General features: G+C 46.2%; 2 protein-coding genes across 3 annotated transcripts in view; one reads left to right on the top strand and one right to left on the bottom strand.

The window, feature by feature from the left end:
* Positions 1-414: 414 nt before the first annotated feature.
* Positions 415-23,725, bottom strand: AAGAB (alpha and gamma adaptin binding protein). Of its 2 annotated transcripts, none has more exons than XM_055003032.1 (10): positions 23,638-23,725; positions 17,936-17,977; positions 15,493-15,589; positions 14,098-14,187; positions 11,750-11,833; positions 6,953-7,035; positions 4,957-5,050; positions 3,563-3,667; positions 2,066-2,115; positions 415-1,916 (listed from the first exon to the last, which is right to left on the bottom strand). In XM_055003032.1, the coding sequence occupies exons 2-10, from the start codon at positions 17,945-17,947 to the stop codon at positions 1,839-1,841; spliced, it is 693 nt and encodes a 230-aa protein (XP_054859007.1). In that variant the 5' UTR covers positions 17,948-17,977; positions 23,638-23,725; the 3' UTR covers positions 415-1,838. The 2 variants fall into 2 exon arrangements, with proteins under 2 accessions (XP_054859007.1, XP_054859006.1); XM_055003031.1 differs by having other exon boundaries at positions 17,787-17,977; positions 23,638-23,724.
* Positions 23,726-24,025: 300 nt separating this feature from the next.
* The window catches only part of IQCH (IQ motif containing H), a 100,542-nt gene continuing 97,279 nt past the window's right edge, over positions 24,026-27,288 (top strand). Inside the window, exon 1 of the mRNA XM_055002774.1 lies at positions 24,026-24,103. Within this exon, the coding sequence (XP_054858749.1) occupies positions 24,062-24,103 (42 nt within the window). The 5' untranslated portion in view covers positions 24,026-24,061. The remainder of the gene's footprint in view (positions 24,104-27,288) is intronic.

Genomic DNA, 27,288 nt, shown 5'->3' with positions numbered 1-27,288 from the left:
AATGTTGGGGAAATTCATTTTGGTCCGGTGTAATTAACGGTTCTGGAGAACGTCGTATTAATTCAGGTAAACTGCATGTCTTAAAACAAAAGTGTTCGACTTAACACTTGCCACGTATTCCTTTAACAGAGTGATTCTTCCAATTGTAAAAAGTTTGGCAGTAATTTTGTTTAAAAGAGAGATGAACTGGAAGTTACAGAACAAGTTACTGAGCCACACATACCGTTCTCTTGGAAGCACCTCTACACACAACTCAAGTTTTCTACTTGCTGTATTTCCTCCCTCTTATAATCTTGTTACTTAACCAACATTCACCCCTAAAGTTGTGCCCGGTCTCAGACAGGACGCTGCCCCCGACACCTGTCTATTTGCCAAGCGTGTCAAAGTGAGAGATTTCACACACCCACCCTGGAAGAGCCTGTAGTTCAATCGGACTTTATTTAGCCCATTTTACAGTACACAAAAAGCATTAAGACACAGGAAACGTTCGCTGGGCCTCACCCCCTACCACGGGGGATGTTCTGAACAAGCTGCTCCCTTCAAAAAGTTACATACAGAAAACGTCCTAACGGATTAGGGCCTTGGCTTAACCGCCTGAGCAGAAAGGGCCCCCAACCCCTTCGCTTTAAACATAAAACTAGCTAGTTTTCCTACTTGCATTTAAATTTAAAGTAGACCTAAGTTTTAAGATAAAGTGCTTCAACTGAGTGGAAATGACTTTTGTGAGATATTGTCTGTATGCACGAGTGCACGTTCTAGCTAAGCAGCTCATATATCCTGGCAATAACATTTGGGCGAAGATAAATGGTCCTCCTGGGAAAGGACAGCGTTGTTCCCAAACACTACCCACAGCCATCCCAACACGACCAGAATCCAAATTACCTTGCCATACATGTGTTAAAGTCCTTGGAAACTCAGAGACACTTTGACCCAGCAATTTGACCCACTTTGTCCAATTTTGTTAAATGATCCCCAATTCTGAAAGCCTAGCAGTGGTCCCTGAACCACTTGCCAATCATCCCACCACTGAGAGTGTAGCGGGACGGTGGGTTGTTTGCTCCCCCTGGAACCACAGAGTTTACTATCCTTGGCCTCGGCATCCAGGAGGCGGCTAAAATTCTCCCAGTCGCAGCTTACGAGACACTCCGAAGAGTCACACATCATTGAAACGGACTGTGCATGACCAACAATTAAAAACTTAACTGTACACCTAAGTTTCTTCCAGTTTGTTACTTCCATATCCATTGTCAGGGACCAACAACCCCCACTCCAATCACTTCCAAACATTTCCTTTTCCATGCTCGCCACCACGATGACAGATAAAGATGCAACATAAAGAAATCAAAATGCATTTTAGGTGACGACAGTTAATGCTTTGCTCGTTACGCTTCTCCATTGTGCGAGCGCTTCCAGAGCAATCGTGCCCCCCCCACCCCGCCCCAAAGGTTCCCGAGGACTCGCTTGCCCCTTCCAGACACCAGCATCTGCTTTGAAGCAGAAGACAGGCAGAAGGGGGAGGAAATGGAGAACACAAGAAGCCAGTCGCCAAGAGAGAGGCTGTCTGAGATGCAAGAAGATGACCAGAAAACACAAGTTTGTGACTCCATTAACCAGACAACTCCTGCTGCTGTTGATGAATCCAGGCAAGGGAACAAGATGTTGAGCCGCCTACTTTGCTGCTGCCCTGGAACAATATCAAAGCAAGCAAAGAGTTGTGTTCTTTCTGGAGGTTCTGATGGAAGGAGGCCTTTGTCAAAAACCATCACAGCAGCCCAGAACAGCTGGCACATGCATCACAAGAATCCCGGTCTGCTCCACGATACGAGCTCCAAAGGACCTCAGTTGTCCTCATCAGAAGACAGGCCTTCGATCTCATCCCTGTCTCCTCCAATGGCCATCCAGAATGCTTTGGCAACCTATAACAGCCAGCCGAAAACAAAGGGCTAAAAGTCCTGGAGATATGCGGCATGTGGCAAAGACATCGTGCGAGACACACACACACACACACACCACAATGCACACAAGACCTGGAGGGCATTTCAGAACTTCTAGAAGCGTTTCTCACCTTTTCTGCATGCAGCTTCCTCTGCTCCCGAGGCAAGGTGGCTGCCTTCTCTGTGGGGGAAGGAAATACTGTTAAGACTGTGTCAAAGGGGACAGGTACGGGTGAAAGAACAGCATGCTCAGAAAAAGGGAAACGGGCATGGAATACTGCGGATACTTTGGGCTGTACTGCTGAAAACCCTGAAGCCGCAGAGAGGCTGGTACAGCAGTGTTGTGTGCCAAATACACAACTGACTGAGGTTTGAGGGGATATGCTAAAAGCGGGGTGAACCTGGAAATTTCAGCCCCTCCCTACACGCCTCATTCAGGTGTGGTTCTTTCCAGGCACTGAATTGTGGCACCGTGTCCTAGAAATGGGGGAGGACCGTGGCTCAGTGGCTGAGCCATCTGCATCTCTTGTTAAAAGCATTTGGTAGTAGGTGATGTGAAAGACCTTCACCTGAGAAATGCAGAGTGGATAAAAATCAATGATTTTTTTTTAAAAAATCCAAAAAATCAGATCTTTTGATTTAAATCGGATTTTTAAAATTTAAATCGGATTTAATATAAATTTTTTTTAGAAAAATCTATCTAGTTTTCTATTTAAGATACATTATACTCCAAAGGTTATCATGAAATAAGGATTCGTTTTTAATTATGTAGCATGAGGCTGTATATTCATGCAATGTTGAAATTTTTTGGTAAACGAATTCCATTAATCCATGCGCAACGTCATGCTCCTCCAGAGGTTTCTGTAAGATTATTGGGCCATTTTTCTATCTAGAAGATATTTCACAGGTGCTTGATTTTGCAGTTCTCAAAACTGTGAATTTGTGTCTGTAGAGATCACATGTCTTTTCTTCACAGCAAAAAGGTTATAAAATAATCATACACGGCTGAGAAAAAGACCTTAATCCCATTGTTCCTTTGCAAATCTTTGAACACAGAACCAGCCCCTTCTTAAGTGCTAAGTTTCAAAAAAATTAAATGAATAGAAGATCGTTGGGAGTGGAATTGATCGGCACAAGAAGCTAAGTGTGAGGAGTCTTTATGTAGAAAACCATGATTTAAATCAAATCCACTCTGGAAATGTAGATAAGGCTGAACTTGATAGACCACAGATCTGGCTCAGCACCAGTTTGGCTGTGTTCACAGCTGCTTCTGTGAACCCTGAAGTCCAGTAGCTTCACTGCCGATTTCACTTATGCCACAGTGACAATATCAAAGGAACTTGCCATGTTGTTGGATCATGTATGCTGGGCATAGCAAAAGATGCAGCCACATAGAAAGAGCTATTACCCCTCACGTGCTTCCACCAATCTCCCTCTCTTTTATCTTAGTTTCTACCTTGCTCCCTTTCTAAACACAAATACCACATCCATTTAAGCAAGCCTGAATAGAATCTATAAGGGGGAACTTGTTCCTAGTTAAACCAAAACAAGCAGACATGAAGACCTGCCCCAAATGAAAAATATCTTGCAGAGACAATGGGAGCGTGGCATTCGAGGTGCCCCAGTACCTTTCATTTCCTTCAGCTTGGAGAAAAGGCGCTCAAAGTTTTCCAGGTCTCCCTCTCCTGTGGTCAGACTGGCAAGCTCCTGAATGTCGAGATCCAGCATGGGATCTGTAAAAGGAACATGACAGCAACTGGGACCAGAACCAGATTTTATTATTTTGGGCTGAGCAAAAATGAAAACATGGACCACCAATACAGAAAATCCAGATAAAGTAACATTCTCTACTAACACACAAATCAGGGGTGGAGGGGTGTGTGTGGACAAGATGAACTAGTTTTCCCATGTAATCTCATCTAAGTGTTCTCCTGACTACAGACCCTGTCACACATGGCTTTTGCCCATGCAGAGCCCATCGTCTCCAGCATAGCCCTTTGGATAGTCAAAGTGGACTGCCCTCCTTCCCTTTTCACCAGTGGAAAAGGTGGCTGGCTCAAGCTCATGGGCTGTAGGCTGCTTGGTGGAGTGCAGGGCTCTGTATCTACAGTCAATGCTCCCCATTTTAGTGTGTGTATTTCCTCAGCACTCGTTGCAGGCCGTATCTGAACTCCAGAAAGCGGAGAGATGTCTGGCACGTGAAGAACCTGTGTGGGGACGTGTAACGTTAGCCGGAAAGGGTAGTTTAAAAAGACAGAGCTGGTGGCAGGGCAAAGGCTTTGCTATACAGTGGAGCTGCGTCAAGGGGCTGTGAAATGCCAGAAGGGAAACTTCGGCCCATTATAACCTTTCCAGGTCCAAGCCTGGCTTTGGAAGGCAGCTCCAGCCCATTTCTATTCCTCATTGCCCTCTAGTTGTGATCCCACACAGTGTTAGACTGGAGAGGTGCAACTGACAGAGATGGAGGCGAAGATGAAATTAACAAACCCTCTGAAGAGCAATCTCTGCCAGCTGTCTTTTTAAACTACACTTCCCAGCTAATATTGTGTCTCCCTACACTTGATCAACATGAGCCGAGGTGTCTCCTGTAGAGAGACTCTTAGCTGTCCTGCTGCTGGGGCCTCAGGAAGAATCCATGTTCTCCCTGAACCAGGTAAGGAAAGGCCCCAACCACAAATGTCAGTTATATCCAGGCCTTCTGCACAGCACACTACTGCAGGGTAGATTATTTCCTCCAGTTTCACATGGCTGAATTTATTGAAAACATCTATATGCCATCTTTCTACCCAAATTATGGTCCCCAAAGCAGGGAAAATTGAAAAATTTAAAACAATTCAAATGTAAAACTTAACATTTCAAAGAGTATAAAAATCAATACAAACACATAACACCACGTTATCCTTCTATTGCCTTCATCTGCCCAGGCTTCATTGGATCAAAGTGCAGGCAGAAATCTTAAAAAATGAGTAGAGAGGGGACAGTGGGTGCCAACAGAAAGCGCTGCCTTGAAACAATCTCTCACCAGCAACTGTGTCCACCGGCCAACCATCTGCATCAGCTGCTTCTCCTCCTCTGTGTTCCGAGGACTCTGCGCTCTCCACTGGCAAGGGATCGGGCTGGTGGGCAGGAAAAAAGGAGTCGGGGTTGACAGCTTCAGCAGCAAGGAAAAGCGTGAACTCCTAGCCTGAGCCGTTCACTGAAGGGTGAGGGCCATAAGCCGCAAACCAAGGCATTAGGAAATCCCTCGGCTAGCTTTAAACAACAACAACATTTGATTTATATACCACCCTTCAGGATGACTTAACACCCACTCAGAGCACTTTACAAAGTATATCATTATTATCCCCACAACAAAACACCCTGTGAGGTGGGTGGGGCTGAGAGAGCTCTGGAAGAGCTGTGACTAACCCAAGGTCACCCAGCTGGCTCCAAGTGGAGGAGTGGGAAATCAAACCTGGTTCTCCAGATTAAAGTCCTCCACTCTTAGCCACTACACTAAACTTTTACACAGTACAGGTGGCCTTTTTTGGCCTGAATGGAATAGAAGCCACACAAAAAGGTTGATATGGTGAGTTCTTTGCCCTATTGCCTATCAAGATTTTCTGCGAACCCCTATTCAAGATTTCTACTATGTAGTGGAAGAGGCCCATGGTTCTGTTTCTGGAGTTTGGGAATAACCGCCCCTGCCCCCGCCCCCGCCCCCGCCCCCGCCCCCGCGATCTATCTTGCAGTTTTCTATAAACATTTGTAGGTTTTTTTAAAAGAACACTTGGAAATTGCTCTAAGTACCCTACTGTCTAAACCAGGCACCTTTGGAGTTCAGACACGGGGTGGTGGGCGCAAATAAAACATAGTTGCCACAGGAGATGGAGCCAGCCACAAAATGTCAGAGAGATAGGTTATGCATAAATCTAATCGTCACTCTTCAACATTTCAAACAGAAGTTCTGCTTAATAGGATGCCTTTTCACATATACAGCCAATCAGATCTCTAGTGGTCAATTAGAAGCCCTGATGGGCAAAATTCCTACCTGGCCTCCCCCACTTTTTAAAAGCACTGCCCAGTGCCAGGAAAGGTGTTGGTGGGCAGCATGGCACCCACCCACACACCATGTTGGGGATTCCTGGTCTAAACCACAGGTTGAAATTAAATCAAAAGAGTTTTTGGCTAAACATTAAGAAGAACTTCCTGATAGAGTGGTCCCTCAGTGGGACAGGCTTCCTCGGGAGGTGGTGGGCTCTCCTTCTTTGGAGGTTTTTAAGCAGAGGCTGGATGGCCATCTGACAGCAATGCTGATTCTGTGAACTTGGGCAGATCACGAGAGGGAGGGCAGGAAGGGTTATATCAGTGCTTAGTTCTTGTGGCCCCTTCTTACATGCCCAGGGTAATGCTGATCTCCACTTTGGGGTCAGGAAGCAATTTCCCCCAGGCCAGTTTGGCTGGGGATCCTGGAGGCATTTTGCCATCTTCTGGACATGGAGTGGGGGTCCCTGGGGGGGAAGGTAGTTGTGAATTTCCTGCACTGTGCAGGGGGTTGGACTAGATGACCCTAGAGGTCCCTTCCAACCCTATGGTTCTATGAAAGGGTTGGTTGTCAGACTCTAGCATAGCAATCAACGCTCAGCTCCAACACATCACTAAGTCCAGGCAGGAAAGGGCAGCCAGTCTGATGGGGAGCACACCACAATTCCATGATACTGCCAACGTGTGGTATTGGGAAAAACATTCAGTATTCTGGAAATCTGAGGTTGCCATTTATGCTTTCAAAGCTCAGGTTGAATTAGTAGTCCTCATGATTGTGCAAATGAGCTTAGTCAAAAATATGGACAATGGCTGGCAAAATCAAGACTGCCCCAAGAAAGATTTGTAATATGCCTTGATTAAGCATCCCCTGGGACGGGTACAGGCAATGGATAAGTGAAGTTATTGGTCGTTCGAACTCAGGACAGTAAGCAGGCCGGAACCACCCCAAGTAAAGTCAAGCCAGTAAATTGCAAAAAGAAAGTGTTACTGATTACTTCTGAAGCTTCGTTCTTTTCTGAGGCAATGCTGTGGGTTGCACCTGCTAAAGCAGTGAGGAATCCAAAGCCCTGATTCATATCTGAAAAGAAAGAGTGGTTAGTTTAACCCCACGGTCTTCTCGGAGGCTGCACTAGCTGTTAAAGGGAAAGTCTCCTTCCTCGTGGGGTTCACAGAGCAGCGATGTCAGCTGCTGGCCTGGAGGAGCATCCTGCAACTCAGCTGTGAGTAGGCTTTGGGGGTGGTTGAGAGGCAGATGCTGAAAGGGGGGAATCTAGCATGAGAACTGCCTTAGGCCAGGGAGGAAGAGTTCCCTTTATGTCTCCCTTTATGACAGAGCTACCTAAGGTGGACGAGCTCTCCAGGGCATACCTGTGCCAGGTGTGGCCAGCTCAAGTGGGAGATTTGGGGCAGCTTTAACCATTGGACTAGGAAAACATCATAAGCGGGTAAGCGACACATGCTCCAAATGCTCCGTTTTAACTACGCTTTTGGGGACTGTGAGCCTCCTTAAAGATTCTTGCCGGAGCACGGCAGAAAGGGGAGGCTTCACCTCCCACTGGTGAGGCCAGGTGACAGCCCGAATGCGCAGATGACTCAGCCACTCTGTCATTAACAAAGGCTAATCAAAACAGGTCCGGAGAAACAATGGCTGCACCACTAGGCAGATGGATGCTCAGAATCAGGTCTTCAGTCCCTCGTAGGTTAAATGAGAGCCTGGATCTCCTTTACATGCCTGGTTATGGTGACGAAGCACCTTTAAAAAATCACTGGCCCTTTAAGATCTAAGGGTACATTGCATCATACTGTCAGGTTCTGGCACTTAGATCCCCACAGTACTCCACTGCACACACTTCAATGTTAATAATAAATAAATAATAAATAAATAATAAAGTTAAAGTAACTTTATTAGAGATCTATCAGCATCAGCATACACAGACAAGGGTATTGGCAGAAGTGACGCATGGAAGTTTGGAGGGGTTAGTTATAGGGGAAGTTCCTGCCTTTGGGATAGGGACGGTCAGGATTCTGGTGCGAAGGGGTCAGGAAGGGGGTGGGGGGAAGTGTTTTGAGATAGGAAGAGAGAAGGGCTAGAGGAGAGAAGCAAAATGAAGTCATTTTCAGTTCCCAGGCTCAAGCCGGCAGTCAAGGGCACAGTCTGAAATGGCTGCGAAAACGAAAGTAGATGCCGCAGTAGGCACTTGCGAGATAAGCAACTCCCAACCAACCAGGCCACCCGTCAGTAACTTTACACACTCCCAGAGGATCAGTACACAGCACAGAACACCGAAAATACTCATGGCAGATATGTAGGGAGACATTTATGACACATAGCTGGCTATAAGATACAGACGGCTCTAGGTAGGTAAAGGTAGTTCCCTTTGCAAGCACTGAGTCATTACTGAACCACGGGGGGATGTCGCATCACGACATTTTCTTGGCAGACTTTTTACGGGCTGGTTTGCCATTGCCTTCCCCAGTCATCTACGCTTTACCCCCAGGAAGCTGGGTACTCATTTTACCGACCTCAGAAGGATGGAAGGCTGAGTTGACCTTGAGCCGGCTACCTGAACCCAGCTTCCGCCAGGATCGAACTTAGGTCGTGAGCAGAGCATGGGCTGCAGTACTGCCGCTTACCACACTCTGCGCCATGGGGCTCCTAGTTAAATAATATAAATAACAAATAAAGATGTGTTAACTTGGCACTTCCAGTTTCCCCTTTACAAAGCCTCCTGCTCACGGGAATAGCACAGAAAACCAAGGGGCTGTCGTTCAGCCACAATTTCCCTTCCATGCCTGCTATATTAAAAAAAAAAATCCAAACACATTTATGGCAGTGGGTTAGCAGAGCTGTAGAAAATCTGCTAATTAGCTACTGCATTAAGGAAGGGGCAGCCATCAAGCAGCAGCGGCAGTGGGGAGGGAAGATCTTTTTGATGGATTAAGGTTGCTAGGAAATGACTTTTAAAAAATTTCTTCAGCTCTGTACTGGATCCTTGCTAATGCTATGTATTTATTTATCCTATGGCATTGTTTATGCAAATATCCTTGATACTGATTGTACTTATCTCACACTTTGTAATCCACCTTGAGTCTCAGTGAGAAAGGCGGATTACAAATGACATAAATAAAAAAAATAAAAATAACCCCCCCCCCCCCCCAAAAGTTTTGTATGCCACAGACTCTTATATTAGAGAGGCACTTCCAGAGGAAGCCAAGGCATGCTTCCAGTCTCTTCTGGCCATTCATCTGTGGGTGGGGAGCAAATGCATCTCTTAAAACATATCCCACCTTACTGATCACCAACAATATGCAATAAAAGACAGTATTAAAAATTCAGTTATAAGACCTTAGAAAGTCAAGCCAATAAGCGTCGATATCAGACTCCCACTAAAATTCATTACAGGTTCCAATCTGTCCGACCGTTCCACACAGCCAAAGCAAACAAGTCTGAACACGTCCCTGGAAGGCTGGTGGGAAAGGAACCACTCAAGCCACCCTACAGGGGAGTGCCATTTCCTTGGTGCTGCCACTGAGAAGGCCTGTAATCTGTTGCCACCTACACCACCACCATTAGGGGCCAGTGGAAGCAAGGCCTCTAAAGGTGTTCAGCGAAGGAACAGGTTTTCAGGTAAACTGGGTCCAATGAATTGCAGGAACTGAGGAAGGGCACCTTCTCATTGAAGCTGAGTTGCCTATCAAACAGGAATTCTCAGATGACCATACTGACTATCACTTTAAGCAAAGTCAACCAGCAACACCCCAAAGGGCAACTAGAGGATGTAGGTTGCCACAGGGTGAGCTACACGGGAAGCCACTTTGCCATCTGCTGCCAGCCTACCACTGCGGAAAAGTTACAATTGAAACAGGGAAGCCTTTGACCTTCTCAGCTATGTGCCACCAGGGAATTTCTCTTTCTTCCAGTAGAATCTTGCATCTCTTGGCTCTGCTGCAGTTTGCAACATCTGTTGAGTGTCAGTTGCAAGAAACAAACCAACACACAAAGGAAGGCCAAGGGACTTTAATGCCCCACCCCAATACCACCCGGTGCTCGACTTTCCACACGCCAGGATGTAAACAGACTGAACCAGACACTGCTCTGGAATCTCATGCCAATATTAGAGGTGTGCAGCCTCCCCCCCTCCCTCCAAAAATCGGTATTATTCGGATCCAGGTATCTGTAACACCGTAAATATTCAGTATTACAGATATTCAGATCCAAATATACCTGTATGATATCCAGATTCAGTAATATTTAGGAATCCTGAATGTATTCAGCCCATTATTAATGCAAGTTGAACTACCAAAAGTCCACCAGAACCAAACTGAAGCAAGAGAATCCCAACAGAACCAAACACAGCTACAGCCTTTTTTAAAGCTGGCCGGCTACTCCTGCGAGCTTTCCTTCTTTTTCCAAAAACTGTCTGGAGTGGACTGGTTTGATGTCGGTCCCGTTGGACTTGAAACAGTGACCTTGCTTCAGGTTGGTTCTGCTGAGATTCTGTTTTCTGGAATTGGTTCTGCTAGGAGGGATTCTCTGGTTTGGCATTATTCTGGTGGGATTCTCTGATCTGATGTTCGTTCCCTTGCTTCAGTTTGGTTCTGGTGAGCTTTGTTGGTTCAGCTTGACTTGAATTGGGCACTGGCTTTTGGACAGGAGTTGCCCCTTTGTTTAAGTTTTATTTGCCTGGAAAGCATTGGAAACGTTCCCCCCAATAGGAAACAAACGGGAGTGGCTGGGGGCGCATTCTTCAGGGACCCATAGAACTGGACCCCTAGGTCCAATCATCCTGAAACTCGGGGGGGGGGGGGGGGGTCTTTAGCAGACAGGAAGCACTAGGTTCCTTGCAAATTTGGTGCCATTTTGCCAGATGAACCCAAATCCAGCATCAATGTTATTTGGTAACCCGATTTTATTCTGGATTCTCTAATCTGATATGGTATACCTGGATAATACTGCATTGCAGTTATTCTGTTATTATTTGGTGTTATCAATACCGAATCGCACACCCCATCCAATACAATGGAACCAACAGACACAAAAACAGCCAACTTCTACTTGGATTTAAAAACCGACCCCATCTCCACAGGTGATGAAACAGTACGAAAAGAGGAGGAAGGAAAGGAAAAGAGCCAGACAATTCAAGATGCCAACACTGCTTTCTGTTGGAACCTACCACATCCAGATATCTTAATAATAAGTATGCGGCCAATCGGCTCACAACAGACAGACAATAGGGCCAATCCCAAGTGGGGATTGTTTTGCTTCTCTTCTCTAGCGAAGACGCTTGAGTTCCAAGCAGGCAGGGGATCGGCTCAGTACCTCACATCCAGGCACCTCTTGCAATCCAAACCATCTCAGACCCTTGTGAGAAGATGCGAGGCAGTGAATCAAGGAGCGCCAGGAGAACTTCAGCACCTGCCCCTTAAAACTGGCCCTGATGGCATGGCAGCCACAGCTCTTTTTGAGTGGACTTTAATCTCTCATAATCCCTGAATGCGCATTCTCCCAGACAGACAGAGAACAGAGCTAGAGAGCAACGATCATTGCAGCGAAATCTGGCTGGGGTGGGGGAATGCAAGGACTGCCCTGGCATTGGCCTCTTGCAGCAAAAAAATTAAAAAAAAATGGATGACGTATGCTGGCCTACTCCCTAGTAAACTTGAGTTGCAACAGATTGCTAACCCAAGTTCTGGCTGAGAAGTTGAACTTTTGAGATCTAGCAGAAAGTTACCATATTACGTGTGCCAAACGGATAAGCAGATTTGTTTTTAGACGCAGAGAAAGAACCTACCGTTTTTCATCACCACGTTTGACCAGACGTTGGCATTCAAGGCCTGGATGATTCGCTTCACTCCGGTGGACTCTGGGAAGTCATCTAAAGAGAATGAGACAATGAACTCTCTCCAGACATTCATGACTGTTGAATTCAGAAAGCTGACCGCCCCCAAAACTGAGTGTGGCCAGCTCCTTAATGTCTGGATTTGGTCACCTCCTTATTCTGTACTAAACACACACACACACACACACACACACACACACAAACACAAACACAGTCCTTTCTGAAATTCTGGGAAATTCTGTTTGATGGTCAGCAGACTGGTCTATCTACACTATTCACGCACATTTCTGAGGTCTGCACAGAACTCCTTTTGCGTGGGTAGGCATTTCTGCCCTTTTATTTATTTATTTATTGCATTTCTAGACCACCCTCCCCGTCAGACGGGCTCAGGGCGGTGTAACAACATACAATTTATAACATACAGTTTAAAGACAATAAAAATATTATAAACAAACGTTAAAACACTATTCCACATACAATAAAAAATTCTCGATTGGCAGAACAGGCAATAAAATTTCTCGACTGGCGGAATAAATATTAAAATACAGCATTTTAGGCACAGGGCTCGGCTCTTGCATCATGCCCTGCGCCACACTTAGGAGCTCCTGCATGGGTGGTGGGCGGTCTTCGGGGGGGGGGACCACACAGAACCTGCCCTTCTCCCGCATGTACGGCTCTCTGTATTCCCCCCCCTCAATATCTGTAAAAGCCCCTTAGAGAAGAGAGTGATTTTGAGCACGGAAAAAGGCACAAGGAGAAAGTTAATTCACTTTATTTATATACTGCCTTTCTCCCCAATGGAGACCTAAGGAGGTGTACATCGTTGTCCCGTCCTCCATTTTATCCTCACAACAACCTTGTGAGGCAGGTTAAGCTGAGAGTATGTGACTGGCCCAAGGTCAGCGGGAAGAGTCGGGATTCAAAAATGAGTCTCCCAAAGATTCATAAAGAACTCATCGCAGTCATGCTAGTTGCAGCTAAAGCAATCCTTACAAAATCTTGGAAGTCAAAAACCTTACCATCTATCCAATCCTGGTTTAATAAACTACGGGACTATCTAACTATGGATAAGATAACAGAACACATTTCTTTGACAGAAAATCCTGATTTCAGTTCAGATTTTTTTCAAAAATGGCAACCTTTCTTAGAATTTATGCAACAAAATGATAAAATACTACAGTCACTGCCTGATAACCTTAAAGTCACAGCAATTTATTAGTAACCATTTATTACAGTACAATTGTTGTAGAAATTGTTTTAGCTTTTGTACAATTCACACAGTAAATGTCTCAAACTCCAGGTTTCCACTTAAACTTCCTGCAATTGTTATAGTTGTTGTGTTATATTTGTTATGTTTGTTAACTGTTGAAAAAACTCAAAAATAAAAATGTTTAAAAAAAAACAAAAATGAGTCTCCAAGATCCTAGTCCAACACTCTAACCACTACCATGGCTGTCTACTCTTTTAAACTGTAGTCCTTATGAGAAAGAAAGAAAGAAAGAAAGAAAGAAAGAAAGAAAGAAAGAAAGAAAGAAAGAAAGAAAGAAAGAAAGAAAGAAAGAAAGAAAGAAAGAAAGAAAGAAAGAAAGAAAGAAAGGAAGAAAGGAAGGAGGGGAGGGAGGGGGGGGAGGGAGGGGGGGGAGGGGGGGAGGGGGGGAGGGGGAGAGGGGGGGTTTTCAGTGGGTTAGGGATGCAAAGCTAAAGAGACAGAGTGCTTTTTAAAGTGGCTGGTGCTGCCTCTCCAAACTGGTTATTGCCATAGTGCAGTTTGCAAAGTTGCAGCAAGGGAGGAGGATTTTAAAAGCCTAAAACTGCCAACTACTTTTGCCAGGTCAACATCCTGAACCAATCAAGTCACAGAGGTGGATTCTCTGAAGTTCTGACTCAAATAAAAAAAAAACTGAAGAAGGTGACACCGTTCATGGGCTGGGAACGGTATATCAGGCTCAGCTGTACTGTCTGCAAGTGGAGGAGACACTCTGCAAAAACCCTTCTCCAACTCTGAAATGAACGGCGGCAAATTTTTTTAAAAGTATAGCACTAGGAAGGGATTATTAAAGGCATCTGAAGGCAACAACAAGCCACTCAGAGCCCCATGGCAACAGCGCACTCCTCTTTCTGGGGTCACATCTGCCATTTGCAGGAGGAGGCTCTACCCAGCAGGCACAGCTGTAGATGGCGAAGCTGCAGGAGAAGAAATGAGAGACTGATGGAAGCTTAAGGAAGCAGCTTAGTTATGGGAGAATTTGCATGCCAAAGGGGATGATGTCTGGCTCGTCTGGAAAGAGGCTGAGACTTACCGTCCTCATCTGGCACTTCCTCGGGATTGAGTTCCACCAACTCGAAGCTGTGCTTGATGCACCACTCTTGTGCTTTCTGCCGGCTGACTCCTAAATCAAGCAAAGAGTTTGGTGTCCAAAACAGGCCTTCCTCTTGTATCCACAGGCCGGAACTGCAACGTGGAGTACTCAGCCAACTGGGCGCACTGGCACGTAGCTCTCATTTTGTGGATATAAGGGGTAAAGTTCTATCATGTGCTGCTTGCTCAGCATAAGCCTGCCATGTATGCCTCTGCCATGAAATAGATCCAAAGGAGTTAGCCTTTGTTAGTCTGTAGCTGCAAAATAATAAAAAGTCCAGTAGCACCTTTAAGACTAACCAACTTTATTGAGGCATAAGCTTTCGAGAACCACAGCTCTCTTTGTCAGATGCATGCATGTATAAGCTTTCGAGAACCACAGCTCTCTCTGTCAGATGCATGCATGCATAAGCTTTCGAGAACCACAGCTCTCTTTGTCAGATGCATGCATGCATGCCTCAATATTTGTTTAAAATAGCTCCCAATATTTGTTTAAATAGCCTGCTCCTGGACTATTTTAATGATTTTTAAAAAATTATTATTGATTTTATGTTGTGATTTTAATGTATTTTTTAATGTTGTTAGCCACCCTGAGCCCATCTGTGGGGAGGGCGGGGTATAAATGGAATAAAATAAATAATAAATAATAAAGTTGGTTAGTCTTAAAGGTGCTACTGCACTTTTTACTATTATGCCATGAAAGCAACATTCTTAGCAAAGGAGTATCACACTCTAAAATTCATTCCTATTTGATTTCATTTATTTAAAGCATTTCTACCCTACCTTAACTCCTTGGACTCTTGCCATCATAAAGGACATACACTTTTACCAAAAATGGAAGGGGACAATGGCTGGGAGTCTAATCGCAGCAGCTCTTGCTTGACTCCTTTTCAGGGACTGCCCGCTGCGCTGTCATACGAAAGGTGGCACTGCGTGGTGGAAGGCCAACTGGTCGGAATCCTGGCCATTCCAAGACACCCACCCCCACTTCCCACTAGCCTGCATAAACATATGAAGTCAAGTCCCACCTCTTGTAGCAATTGACTGCTGCACTCCCAAATGACTGGAAGTGAATGGCTCAGGAGGCGGGCGTGGTCCACATGAATTTATAACGCATGATTGCAGAAGTGGGGGGAAGGGTTCTTATCAATAAAATCTACTGTTGTCATCAGCAGCCCCCCACCCCTCCCCCATCCTGCATTTTTGAAACCGACATAAGTGTTAAGAGACACGCAGGCTCAGATTTCACAAGTGTCACTTTTTCACTATGGACAAGTTGGACCCCCCCGCTCGCCCCCGTGCGTCTTTTGCCAACATTGTGGCCACATTCCCTTACCCGTTTCAGAGACTCTGTCACAGACCAAGATCATCACTTCTGGCAGCCACTCTTCCACGAGGGGAAGCCACGTAGAGACGCTATCTAGCCCCAACACCTGTAAAATGACACAGGACTTTCTGGCTTCCGAAGTCTAATTTTAAAAGCGTTACAAGTGAAAATCTGTTAAGTGCTGTCGTAATCCTAATAAACACCAAAGCCAAGAGAAAGAGGGCTGGAAAAAGGAGAGATCATGTGGGCCCCGGAGGACTGTAACTACCGGGCCAAATCTAGGACTTTCGAGGTTACTCTCTGGCCCCAGTTGCCAGCCAACAGTGGGTGCAGAGGGGTATCATGTGAAAGGCAACACAGCCATGCAGCCCAGTGTGGCCAAACTGTTTTGTGCACAGGAAAACACTCCCTTAACCTGGCATATGAAGGAGCAACAAGAAATGTTCCATTTAGTTTTGCATTTCCCCAGTGAAGAAAGGCCTAGAACTTGCTCAAGGCCATGCGTCAGGTGGGGTTTTGAACTCACGCCCAACCCTATCTGGTAGGTTCCGGCTTTCTATGGAGGAGAAAAACATTTGGATCCGAAGATCGCCTCTGTTGCTTTTGAGAATGTTGCCCAATTACTCTGCACTTGATTTCCTTCGGTTCTGTAATTGCTACCACTTAGCAACAATCAAGCTACTCCAATTAGGCTGGAAAGTCCTGCCTTACTGATAGAAGAAGGAAATCCAGAGACAAAAGAGCAAGTCTATCTGGAGACTTGGCCACTTGCAACCTTTGGACAATCATTTTTACCCAGGGAAGAAGACCAGGCCTGCAATTTCTCCATCCAGGATACCTGCACCCTTGGTCTCAAAGTCTTTAATAGCTTAGAAGGGCCTCTGTGGGTAAGTCTTATACGTGCAGGAAGGATTATCAGACTCTGCCTTGAAAACACAGAACTGTCATTCCCCTACCTTAAAGCATGGCTGTGACATTCAGTCAGCTATAGGCATATCAAAATTAGCAGAAACCCAATTTAACTAGCACAGTGCAATTGGAAGAAGGAACAATTTTTTTTCTCTATGACACAGTTAAATTTTGAAACTCTCTGCCATCAACAACCACTTGTCAAGTGAGAAACGGAGTATTTCAAAAACCAAATCTAATGGACTATTTCATAGTATTTAACCAATATGCTTAAAAATTCAAATAAAATGCAATATTGAAACAACCTTCTATTAAACTGTATAAAGCAGAAATAAACTCCGTATAAAACAGAAATAAAGTGACACCCAGTGTGGTAGTAGAAAAGAGCAAGAGTCCAGTAGGACCTACTCTACTTGTGGTAAAGTATGAGCCAACATGGTGCAGTGGTTACAGGGTCAAAATAGGATCTAAGAGACCCAGATTCAAATCGCCACTCTGCTCTAGACGCTTGCCACTTGATCTTGCGCCAGTCACACTCATTCAGTCTAACCTACTTCACAAGGTTGCTGTGAGGATAAAATGGAGGACAGAGATGTAAGAAACTTTGGGTTCTCGTTGGGAAGTAAGGTGGGGTATAAATGAAGTCAAGCAAAAAAGAATTCTCACCAGAGTTTCTGGGCAGTCCAAGGAAGCATCGTATCACTACATACGTACGTATGTATGTACGTATGTGTGCCAGTCAGGAAGCTGGGGCTTTCAAGGCAAGTAAGAAGCAGAGGTGGTTTGCCATTGCCTTCCTCTGCAGAGTCTTCCATGGTGGTCTCCCAGCTAAGTACCGACCCTGCTTAGCATCCGAGATCTGACGAGATCCAGCTATACAGGGCTACCTTCCCTCCCCATCATTAGATGACTGGGCAGAAAAGACCAGTAGTTTCAGATAATTTACCAACCTCTCAAAATCTGCTCACCAAGCTCTCAAACGTTTTCCTGAGAGGAGCACAACAAAGAGTGACCTTTTTCAATTGAGTGGCGTTACTCAACTGGAACGGTCCTGTAACAGACCTTCCAAAATCAAAGAAGGTGTTAATTTTAAAGAGTAGAGCTGCCAAAGTTTTATGTGATAATGCTTAAATCACTGCGGTGACGCTAAATCAAATTACCAATGCACAGACAGATGTTCACAAGATCCTGGGAATGGGGAACTGCAACTGACTGTCTTTTTGCGGCTACAAGCTCTAAACAAGTGGTGCCTTCTTCATCTGGAGATGCTCCAAGCATTGGCACAGCCTGTCTTCTCGATATGCGCCTAGCGCCTTCTCGAAGTTAATGGCAGAGAGTTCCACAGTTCAAGATTTAATTAGAACAGGCAATTGTGGAAGCCCTACAGTACTCACGGTTGAGCTGTCAAAATAAACCAAGAAGGCTTGCACAGATTCAGCAATTTCACCTGTCACAAGAAACTTATTTGGCACAACGCACAGATGGATGGCAGCTGAGTAGTATTTATTGTCTATTGTCCAGGGGTAAAACCGGGCTCCCCCACCTGAAGAAACATCCGCAGGAAGCTCTTCTGCTCCAATGATACCTGGAAAAGGAATGAACATTGATATGAAGACGAGTGACTTGGAATCTCTGCCCTGGCACAAGCGGGTGGGCTGATAAAAGTGATGCCCCCCGCAGACCACATTTAGGCTGACTTCCTCTAACAGAGTGCAAGTCAAACCTTCCCTTCTACAGTGTTTTCACCATCGCCTAAGTGAGGATTGTTGTTTGCTTCGGCTTTGCATTTAAGCTGAGAAGATCCATAATCGTTATCCTATGTTGTCTTTGAAGATGGGGGGGATGTTGCCTTTCCAAAGGGAAATTTGTTAAACCAGGAAAGAGATCATTTTTTTACCAGAATGTTATTAGAGTTTTCAAATTAGATAAAAGACAGAGACAAAAAAGGGGAAAAGATACAATAGAAAAATGGGGGGAGCAAAAAATATATACATATATAAATAGGAACATATACCAATTTTCTATTTGAAAAAGTCTAACAATATTATATTTTATATACTAACTCTAAAGTTACCATGTTAACTACTTTTCCTTTTCATCCATAGATACCTTCTCCCTCCCTAATCTTCAAAAGCACAGACCATTAGTTCATTTGAAAGGGACAAAATTCTTTGACCCTAAAAGGTCAGTAACTGCAAGCTGTACAGCCAAATCCAGCTCTCCAAGGAGTACCGACTAGCTATGCCCCCAACTGCTGATAGGGGCAATAAAAGATGTGTTAAGTGAACAGCGGCTAGGGCCATGGAGTTTGGATGGAGATCCGGCCCACCACTGTACTGTATGTCCGTGCCTCCTTTGAATTGGCCCTGCCAGAAAATTAGTTAGTGATGAAGACAACCCTGTACCCAAAAAGAAGCCCTGGCCAGTATGTTTTATTAAATTGCTCCACCTTCACTTTACATCCCACAAGCTGATAATTCATCTGATATACTTATTTATATTCAATTTATATTCTGCCTGCCCCACCTCATGCATCTGTTAAACTGAGTTCTAACAAAATTTATTCCTGCATAAGCTTTCCATGAGTCTAACCACCGGGTTCTTTTTTAAAACTCTCCCATATGCCGGTGTGTAAAAACACCCACAAGTCTCCTAGAACTCTGGAACAAAGGTGTTCATATTGTTGGGGTTTCGGAATTTCCTTTCCAAGCAATTTACATTTGAAATTCAAATATCACACAGCCCCATTCTGTAGTGCAAGGCAACTGTATAATGACACCTTTCTATATCTGGCTGTGGAGAACATACCCATTTTAGAAAGAGCTTTTCAAGCCCACATTTGCTTTGGGCCCAAAAAACATCTTTCCAGAAACCTGCAATAATGGCAAAACCGCGTGGGCTTGGAAACGACTGTGTCTCAAGAGAAATGTGCACTTCTCGCTTGTGATCTTCCTAACCACGGGGAGGGCCTGTGGTGGAACATCCAAAGGCATAGAAAAATCAACTGACGCACTTGACGACCACAACACTTCGGCATGCCTCAAGGGCCAGAGTCTTGTGGCTTGCGTTTTCACGGAACACCAAAGCTGGTCTCCTGAGCTGCTCCAAACAACATCTGCGAGTCCCTTGTCTCCTAGCTGGGAAAAGGAACTACACAGCCTCATCTTAAGAACCCACCCGGGTGTGGAACAGGGAACACCAACCTCTTCTCAAATTAGTGCTACTCCTGAGTAATAAGAATTATCCCAAGCGTACTCTTCTCCCCCCACCCTCCTGCCACATTAACAAACGAAGAGCACCAGAAAGGAAGCGATTAGCTTAGGAGCACCAAGAAAAATTTAATGAGATAATAGTTTTATAAAACAAAAGGCACAGAACAGATCTTTCTGTCATCTTTTCCTGGGTCTTCTACTCTGCTGCAGCCGTCAAGTACCTGTTGGATCTTGGTATAGAATGACTGGACTATCGCTCCTGCGTGGACAGCATTTCCTGCACCACTCAGTAACCCACCAATTATGCTTTATTCACTTGGCCTTAAGGAGGAAGGGTTCACAGCAGGGGCTCCAAGCAACTTCTCTTGGAGCCATTCCTGACTTTAGAGGGGGGGGAAGGAGTATACAAAACACAGCCAGATTAATTGCTGCTGCTACATCCTACTCCCAGCAACTGAAGAGGAGAAAATGAGCTTGGCTACTTCATCCAGTAAGCTTCAAAATGCTCTTCCAGCTTCTTTGCATTCCTGGCACTGTGCTGAAGCACTAATCCAGGAGCACAGGAAGAGGCAAAATTAAACATTCTGGTTTTCTACCCCAAATCGATCATTAGTTGTTCTTAACTCCACAGGAGAATATTCAAAAACGCCACTGATTGGGCTATTAAATCTTCAGAACCACCCCTGCACATTCCTTTCAGCACAGCTTTTCTCCCCACGTTGAAAGTTTCCCTGATCGGTCCAGCTTGCTTCAAGGAGTAAGCAGCTTACATTCTTGTAAGTGCTTTTTCAAAGTGATCCCGTGTAGCCTCGTCTGTTTGGGTAAGGCATGCAACAGAGCTGATCCTCTGTGTGTTTGGAGAGCCACCTGGTGGAATAAGACTCAGCCGTCTCACCGTTCCATCGCAAAGAGTACGTGCACCCAGCAAGAAGCCTATTTAAGGCATTCAGATAAAACTCTTCCCACAGAAAAGAACCACCAGTCGAGTAGGAACTTTGTCTATTCTGCATGAACCTCCAGGGACTATATTCTACACCCGCTGGCATAAATTTAAAGGCTGATTTCATTTCCAAAAATAATGATTTTATTCACCCAATCAATTTACAATACTTTTTAGTTAGTTATCTGCAGGGCTTTTTTTCAGCTGGAACACGGTGGAACGGTGTTCCGGAACCTCTCGAAAATGGACACAAGGCTGGTGGCCCCGCCCCCTGATCTCCAGACAGAGGGGAGTTCAGATTGCCCTCCGTGTGGAGGGCAATCTAAATTCCCTTCAGTCTGGAGATCAGGGGGTGGGACCACCAGCCATGTGACCATTTTCGCTGAGGGTGATTTAAACTTTTAAAAACTCCCCCCTTGTTCCAGCTGACCCAAAGTGACGTCATTGGCCCTGGGAGCATGCGTGCACTTTGCGCACGCACATGTGGTACTAGGGGCACCACCTCCTGCCAAGAGTTGCCCCATTCCTGTGCTGGCAACCCACTGAGTTCCACCGCCTCTTTTCCCAGAAAAAAGGCCCTAAATAGATACAAGTTCACAAAGAACTTAGCAGGAATCCGATACAACATAGTCGCGAAGTCTATGGTTCCTAACTCAGTAACGGATCATCTGAGATCCCCTCCCTACAATACAGCCCTCCTATCTGAGTAAAAAGCCTTTTTGAATAATTCGGTTTTGCATTGTTTGCGGAAAGCTAGGAGAGTGAGGGCTCTCCTAACCTCCTCAGGCAGGCCGTTTCACAGAGTAGGGGTCACAACAGAGAAAGCCCATGTACAGGCTGCTGTTGATTTCGCCCATGTGCAGGGTGGCACCTGCAAGAGACCCTGTTCAGAAGAGCGAAGCTGCTGAGGAGGAGCATAGGGAGGGAGGTGGTCCCGTAGGTATGCTGGACCAAGGCGTGAAGAGCTTTCAAGGTGAGACAGAATAAGAATTTCTACAGAGAATACGCAACGAAGAACATACAGCTGCTGTTGATCAATTAAGATAATGGGAGGGGGTGGGGGGACAGCACAATTGAGGATTTTTTTGGGTTTGTCTTCAAGGTCTTAAAAGAGAAACACTAGAAACTGAGAAAAATCTCTTATGAAGTATTTTCTCTTTCAGCATGAAATATTTTAAACACAGTAATATAAATTATATCCCAATGCAATTTATGCTACTACAAATCTCTGATACAAGATGCAATATTAACGCCAACTTTTTATTTATTATTTATAAGCATGCCTTTCTCCACAACACAAAGATTCAAGGAGGCGACAGCAACAAAACTGATACTGTCAGTCAGCTTTGCAAGACTGAGCTCATAGGAAGGGCTTTAAGTATCCTGTCTCTCAGATGAACAGTCCTCAAAGCCCTTCATATGAGCTCAGTCTTGCAAAGCTTTCTAAAAACAAGTTATCAGGCCTGTCTCATGTTCTTGGAAAGGCCATTCCACAGGATGCACATGGCCCGTCAACATCTGCACTTCCCCACACAAGAGGCAGCACTGCTATTGGGCTATTTTGCCTGGGTGACCTCTTAGAACTTGATATTGGGACAGTGTTTTCAAATGCTGAATATAGAACGTTCGCAAGTATCTGGTCCAGTAGTGTAACCAGGGAGTCTCGGCAGTTATACGCTACCTCTCAGCTTGACAACTGGTCTCCCCGGTGACTCACAATAAGGCAGTTTTTTAAAGGCAGCGACGGCCGTTATGAAAGGACTGGTGTGTATGTGTGTATGTGTCAAGTGTCCAATCTTAAGGCCTGCTTATACAACTAAAAATACTGCAGAGGCTATGAAGGAAACAGTCACCCACCCCCAAAGCTATCTAGCAACAACGTTCAGGTATCACTATGTGTTTTTGCCTCAAAGGATGTAAGGCTCCTTCTCAGATGGAAAGTGGGCAGTAGAGGGAAAGGGACTGAGGGACTTAGTCAAGTCCAAGGCTGACTCCGCACACGTTGGATAATGCACTTTCAATGCACTTTATCAATCATTTGAGGAGGATTTTTTGTTCCGCACACAAAAAAATCCATTCCAAATGATCTATAAAGAGGATTGGAAGTGCATTATCCAACGTGTGCGGAATCACTCTAAGACTCAAGTTTCGCTGTTCTACTGCAGATCAACACGGCCCCCGCCCTGCAACTAACTCCAGGCCTTGTAATCCTTACAACAAACTTGTCAAGTAAACCACATTTACTTCCCCCATAATGCAGATGGAAGAGTGAAGCTCTTGCGTAAAGCTAACAAGTTTGTGAAGAAGGCAAAAAGAAACTGAGACCAGGGACTTCTTGATTTCAAGGGTATTGCACCACTTCAGAGCACACACGAACTGCCTGGATCACCTCTCTGTCCCAGACTGAGGATTTACTTGGCTTTTCGTTTCTAGAGGGCTGCTGCCTTTTTTTTAACCCCTGTGTTTTCCCTGTCCCCACCTTCTAAAAGTGCTGTCTTTAACATTCTAAAAAGTATATTGCTTTTAAGCATCTTCCTTTGCTTTGCACTCTGCCAAATCACAGAAAAACAGCCTAGGTTATTACTGCAAAGGAGGGAAATGTTGATAGTTCAAATGAATGGAAAGCAAGATACACGAAAGAGCAAATGTTAAACAGAGGGAAAGGACGGCTGGGAGAGCATGCAGGAAAGAGGAAAGCAGTGGGGTTTATAAAAGCAAAGGAGAGCGTCAGGCCAGGATCCGGGAGACCCAAGTTCAAATCCCCCACTCTGTTATCAAAGCTCACTGATGACCTCGGGCCAGTCTCTCTCAGCCTAGCCTATATCACAGGGCTGTTGTTCCGAGGAGGATAATGTTGTAAGCGCTTTGGGCCCGCCCTGGGTAGAATACATTGACGCCCGGGGAGCAAAGGAGGAGAGCTCTCAGCTCAGGCCCCGAGGCCCTACTTGACCTAGAGTCGTTCCCCCGGAAAGCAGGCCCAGAAGCGCTCTGTATATGCTCAGGAGAAAGGGCAGCTGCGTATGGAGAGGAAGAACCCAGACCTATTCAAGGCCAGCACCGTTGCCATAGAGACGGCGGCGCAAGCAGACTCACGTTTCACCAGCTCCTCGCCGGGGAACTCCGCCACGCAGCTGGTGATCAAGGCGCACGGAACTGCCATGGTCCCCTCCGGCAAGTCTGGGGCGGCCTAAGCTTCCCCTTCCGCCCCAAGCCCCGCCTTTTCCGCCTCTTTGGGTCATACCATTACTGAGTCCGGAGAGGGGGAAGTCGTCAGGGGGGGCATGAAGCTAAGGCCCGCTTCTGCCTCTCTCCGGGGTTTGGAGAGAAGGAAAGAAAGAGAAGAAAGGAATGGGGGGGGAGGAGCTTGGCTTACGGGCTGGCATTCCGGGTCCTTTTCCTCCCCCCTCAGGTTGGGTGCGGATGGTTTCTCCCGGGCCTCGCGTCCCGTTGCTAAGGCCGCGGTCACGTGGTGAGCCGCTCTCCGGCGCTAGGGAAGGGAAAGAGACGAAGGGCGGCCATGGCCGGGCCCGGGGCGGAGATGGGGGCTATTTTAGTCCAGGTGGGTCGAAGGCGAGGGCGCCCACGCTATTGGCCAAACTCCCATGAGTCTTTGCAGCAGCTGAACCCCTCCTTCCCAGCATTCCTCGCGTCAGTTAATGAAGCCGTGAGAGACTCCTGAGGGGCTGCTATGGGGAGGGTGCGCTGGGGCCAGGGTTGCCAGCCTCCAGGTGGTAGCTGGAGATCTCCCGGAATGACAACTGATCTCCAGGCAGCAGAGACCAGTTCCCCTGGAGAAAATGACTGCTCTGGAGTGTGAACTCTATGGCATTATACCCCACTGGGGCCCCTCCGTAAAACCCGCCCTCTCCAGGCTCCACCTCCCAATCTCCAGGAATTTCCCAACCTGGACCTGGCAACTTTATTTGGGACCCCTGTGCAAAACACACGGGCTGCTTGCTCCAGCCTGGCTCTTCAAATTGGGCCCTATCAGTCTATGCTCAGGTGTCCCTCCTCACAACAACCTTGCAAGGTAGGTTAGGCAGAGAAGGCAGCTGTCCCAACATCATCATCATAACATTTGATTTATATACTGCCCTTCAGGGCAACTTAACACCCACTCAGAACAGTTTACAAAGCACATTATTATTCCCAGGACGATCTCCCTGTGAGATGGGTGGGCTGACAGCTGTGACTGACCTAGGGTCTCTCAGCTGGCTTCAAGTGGAGGAGTAAGGAATCAAATCCGGTTCTCCAGATTAGAGTCCTGCTGCTCTTAACCTCTGCACCAAACTGGCACATCAACCGTGTAAGTTTAGGGTGGCAGAATTTGGATTTGAAGGCAGGGACCATACAGTCCAACCCTCCAACTCTAACACTCACCTCCCCACTCAGTCTCATGTTGCAGGGGAGGTCTCTCCAGACTTTAACTCTGCTCTGTACAAAGGCTATCCTATTCCTCCATGTGTTAAATGAGTGCAGGGGAGGAAAGGTTTGGCTCAAACTTTTCTCCTTGACACGTAGGTTTTCTCGGCAGGGGGATATTTTCTGCATACAGGAGTGTCCAGTTTTGTGAGAACTCACCTGCAGCCTGAAATGCTGTGGATTTCCTGCCTCCTTGAGAAGCAGGCCTCTCTCTCGGTCCTCCTACCACACAAGCATGTTGTGTATGGGGGTGGGGGGTGGGAATCATGGTTGCCGTTCTGAGGAAGGATGAGATAAAAGGCAAGCCATCAATCTTTAGGCTGTTTCTGAGCTGACTTGTAACTTTCTGCTCTGATGCAGCTCCCATGAAGCTTTCTAACCACATTCCCACCGTTCCAATTAGGTCCTTTCCCATCACATTGTAGTCTCCATGAAGGGTTTCTGCTTCAGCTTTAAGATGGCTCATGTTTAAATGTATTTTTTTTTGCATATTCCAATCTCAGCACCATCTGTGCTTAAAATAGTAAGCTCGGGATCAGCTAACCCTAGAGGACAGAATCTTGTCTGTGGTGAGCTCTTTGGAAGATGGTTGGAATATGAATGTGGCAGGTAGATGATGTGCAGTGAGTTTTAAATGGTCTAACTACCAATTTAGAAGCATTCATTGCCCCCTTTCGAGTGAGCTAAGGAGGAAACTCCATTGAACTCAGTGGTCCTTACTTTTGAGTAAATATGTTTAGACAGGGCTTTTTTCTGGGAAAAGAGGTGGTGGAACTCAGTGGGTTGCCCTCGGAGAAAATGGTCACATGGCTGGTGTCCCCGGCCCCTGATCTCCAGACAGAGGGGAGTTGAGATTGCCCTCCGCGCCACTCGACGGCGCAGAGGGCAATCTCAACTCCCCTCTGTCTGGAGATCAGGGGGCGGGGCCACCAGCCATGTGACCATTTTCAAGAGGTTCCGGAACTCCGTTCCCCTGCATTCCAGCTGAAAAAAAGCCCCGTGTTTAGACTTGAGTAACATTTGTTGTTACTACTAACTAGAGGCTGCCTTGGCTCTAACAAGCTAGTTCTTGGAAAAGACCATCAGCTTATTTTTTTTTCTAATATTGTTTTGGAAACATGTATAAAGATGGATTTCATGAAAAGAAAGAAAACACTGACAGGCCTTGTTGCAAAGAGTTTTCTCAAGGCCTGGTGTCTATGACTCACAGTGTGTATGGATTTGTGTACCGATTTGTATGGGAAGCTATACACTGCCATAACTCTTAGGGGTGTTAAAGAAACTTCCAAAGAGCATTTATTTCCTTTCCTATTAATACTATATCTTTCTTTTCTTTGGGGCCTAAGTTACTCTTACTAAGTAAAGCACCATGTTCTCTTAAGATGATGTGCTTTGTTTGCCTGGGCAAGCCTTCTCTGGCAGTGGGGGATACTGCTTCAAGTATGAACATATTGTCACCTGCCAGGTGCTAAAGGAACTTGCCTATTTCTTGATAGGGTTCAGTTGTTGGCAGGGGTCATTTTGTAGAAAAAGAGCTGGAGGAACTCATTAGCATAACTCATTAGCATATGCCATGCCCCTTGCCATCACCGGAAGTGTGTCATTAGTATAACATTTGCATATGCCACACCCCCTGACATCACCTATTCTGGCTGTTTTGGACCCAATCCTGGCCATTCAGGGCTGAAATTGGGCCCAAAATGGCAAAAAGGGCTGAAAATAGCTGAAAAGGGGCCCAAAATGGTAAGGATCGGGCCACTGCTAAGTGGGAGAGTGATCCACCACCCATCAGAGGCCCGATCCGGGCTGTTTTGGCCCCAATCCAGGCTGAAACGGGCCCAAAATGGCCGAGAGTCAGGTGGGCAGGGCCACCTGCCATGTGACCTCTGGGGAACTGCCGGAACTGCGTTCCTGTGTGTTCCCCCTCAAAACGAGCCCTGGTTGGGAGCATAAAGCACCAGTGCTCCACCCCCACAAGCATTGGCTGCACTCAGGGCCGGCGCCACCATTGAGGCGGTGAGGCGGGCGCTGGAGGGGGTGCCGGGGGCGGATTCATGTGTCACGGAGCAGGTGTGTCTGGCTCATGGCCGCTACAGCCGGCCAGCCCCCCACCGCCCCCACCACCTCACGCCCCCAGCCGGGCGCAGCAGCTGCAGGCCAGGCTGCCGAGCCCTGCTTTATTGTCTCCAGTGCCTTGGGCCCTGTGCACTCTAGAGGTCCGCTCCTGCCCACTATCAGCTCTGAAGCCTGCTTAGAATAGTTTATTTGTTACAATTCAGTAACATTCTTTTGAAAAGGCATTTATTTATTTATTTACTTTAT

The sequence above is a fragment of the Eublepharis macularius genome, chromosome 18 (assembly GCF_028583425.1).
Source record: "Eublepharis macularius isolate TG4126 chromosome 18, MPM_Emac_v1.0, whole genome shotgun sequence".
Taxonomy (NCBI): domain Eukaryota; kingdom Metazoa; phylum Chordata; class Lepidosauria; order Squamata; family Eublepharidae; genus Eublepharis; species Eublepharis macularius.
This window is presented reverse-complemented; position numbering and strand designations above follow the sequence as displayed.

Coding starts and splice junctions, on each gene's coding strand:
- AAGAB (XM_055003031.1), bottom strand. CDS start 23,704: ATGGCAGTTCCGTGCGCCTTGATCACCAGCTGCGTGGCGGAGTTCCCC. Junction 17,978..23,637: donor CGGCGAGGAGCTGGTGAAAC/GTGAGTCTGCTT, acceptor TTCCTTTTCCAG/GTATCATTGGAGCAGAAGAG. Junction 7,036..11,749: donor AAACGTGGTGATGAAAAACG/GTAGGTTCTTTC, acceptor CTTTCTTTTCAG/ATATGAATCAGGGCTTTGGA.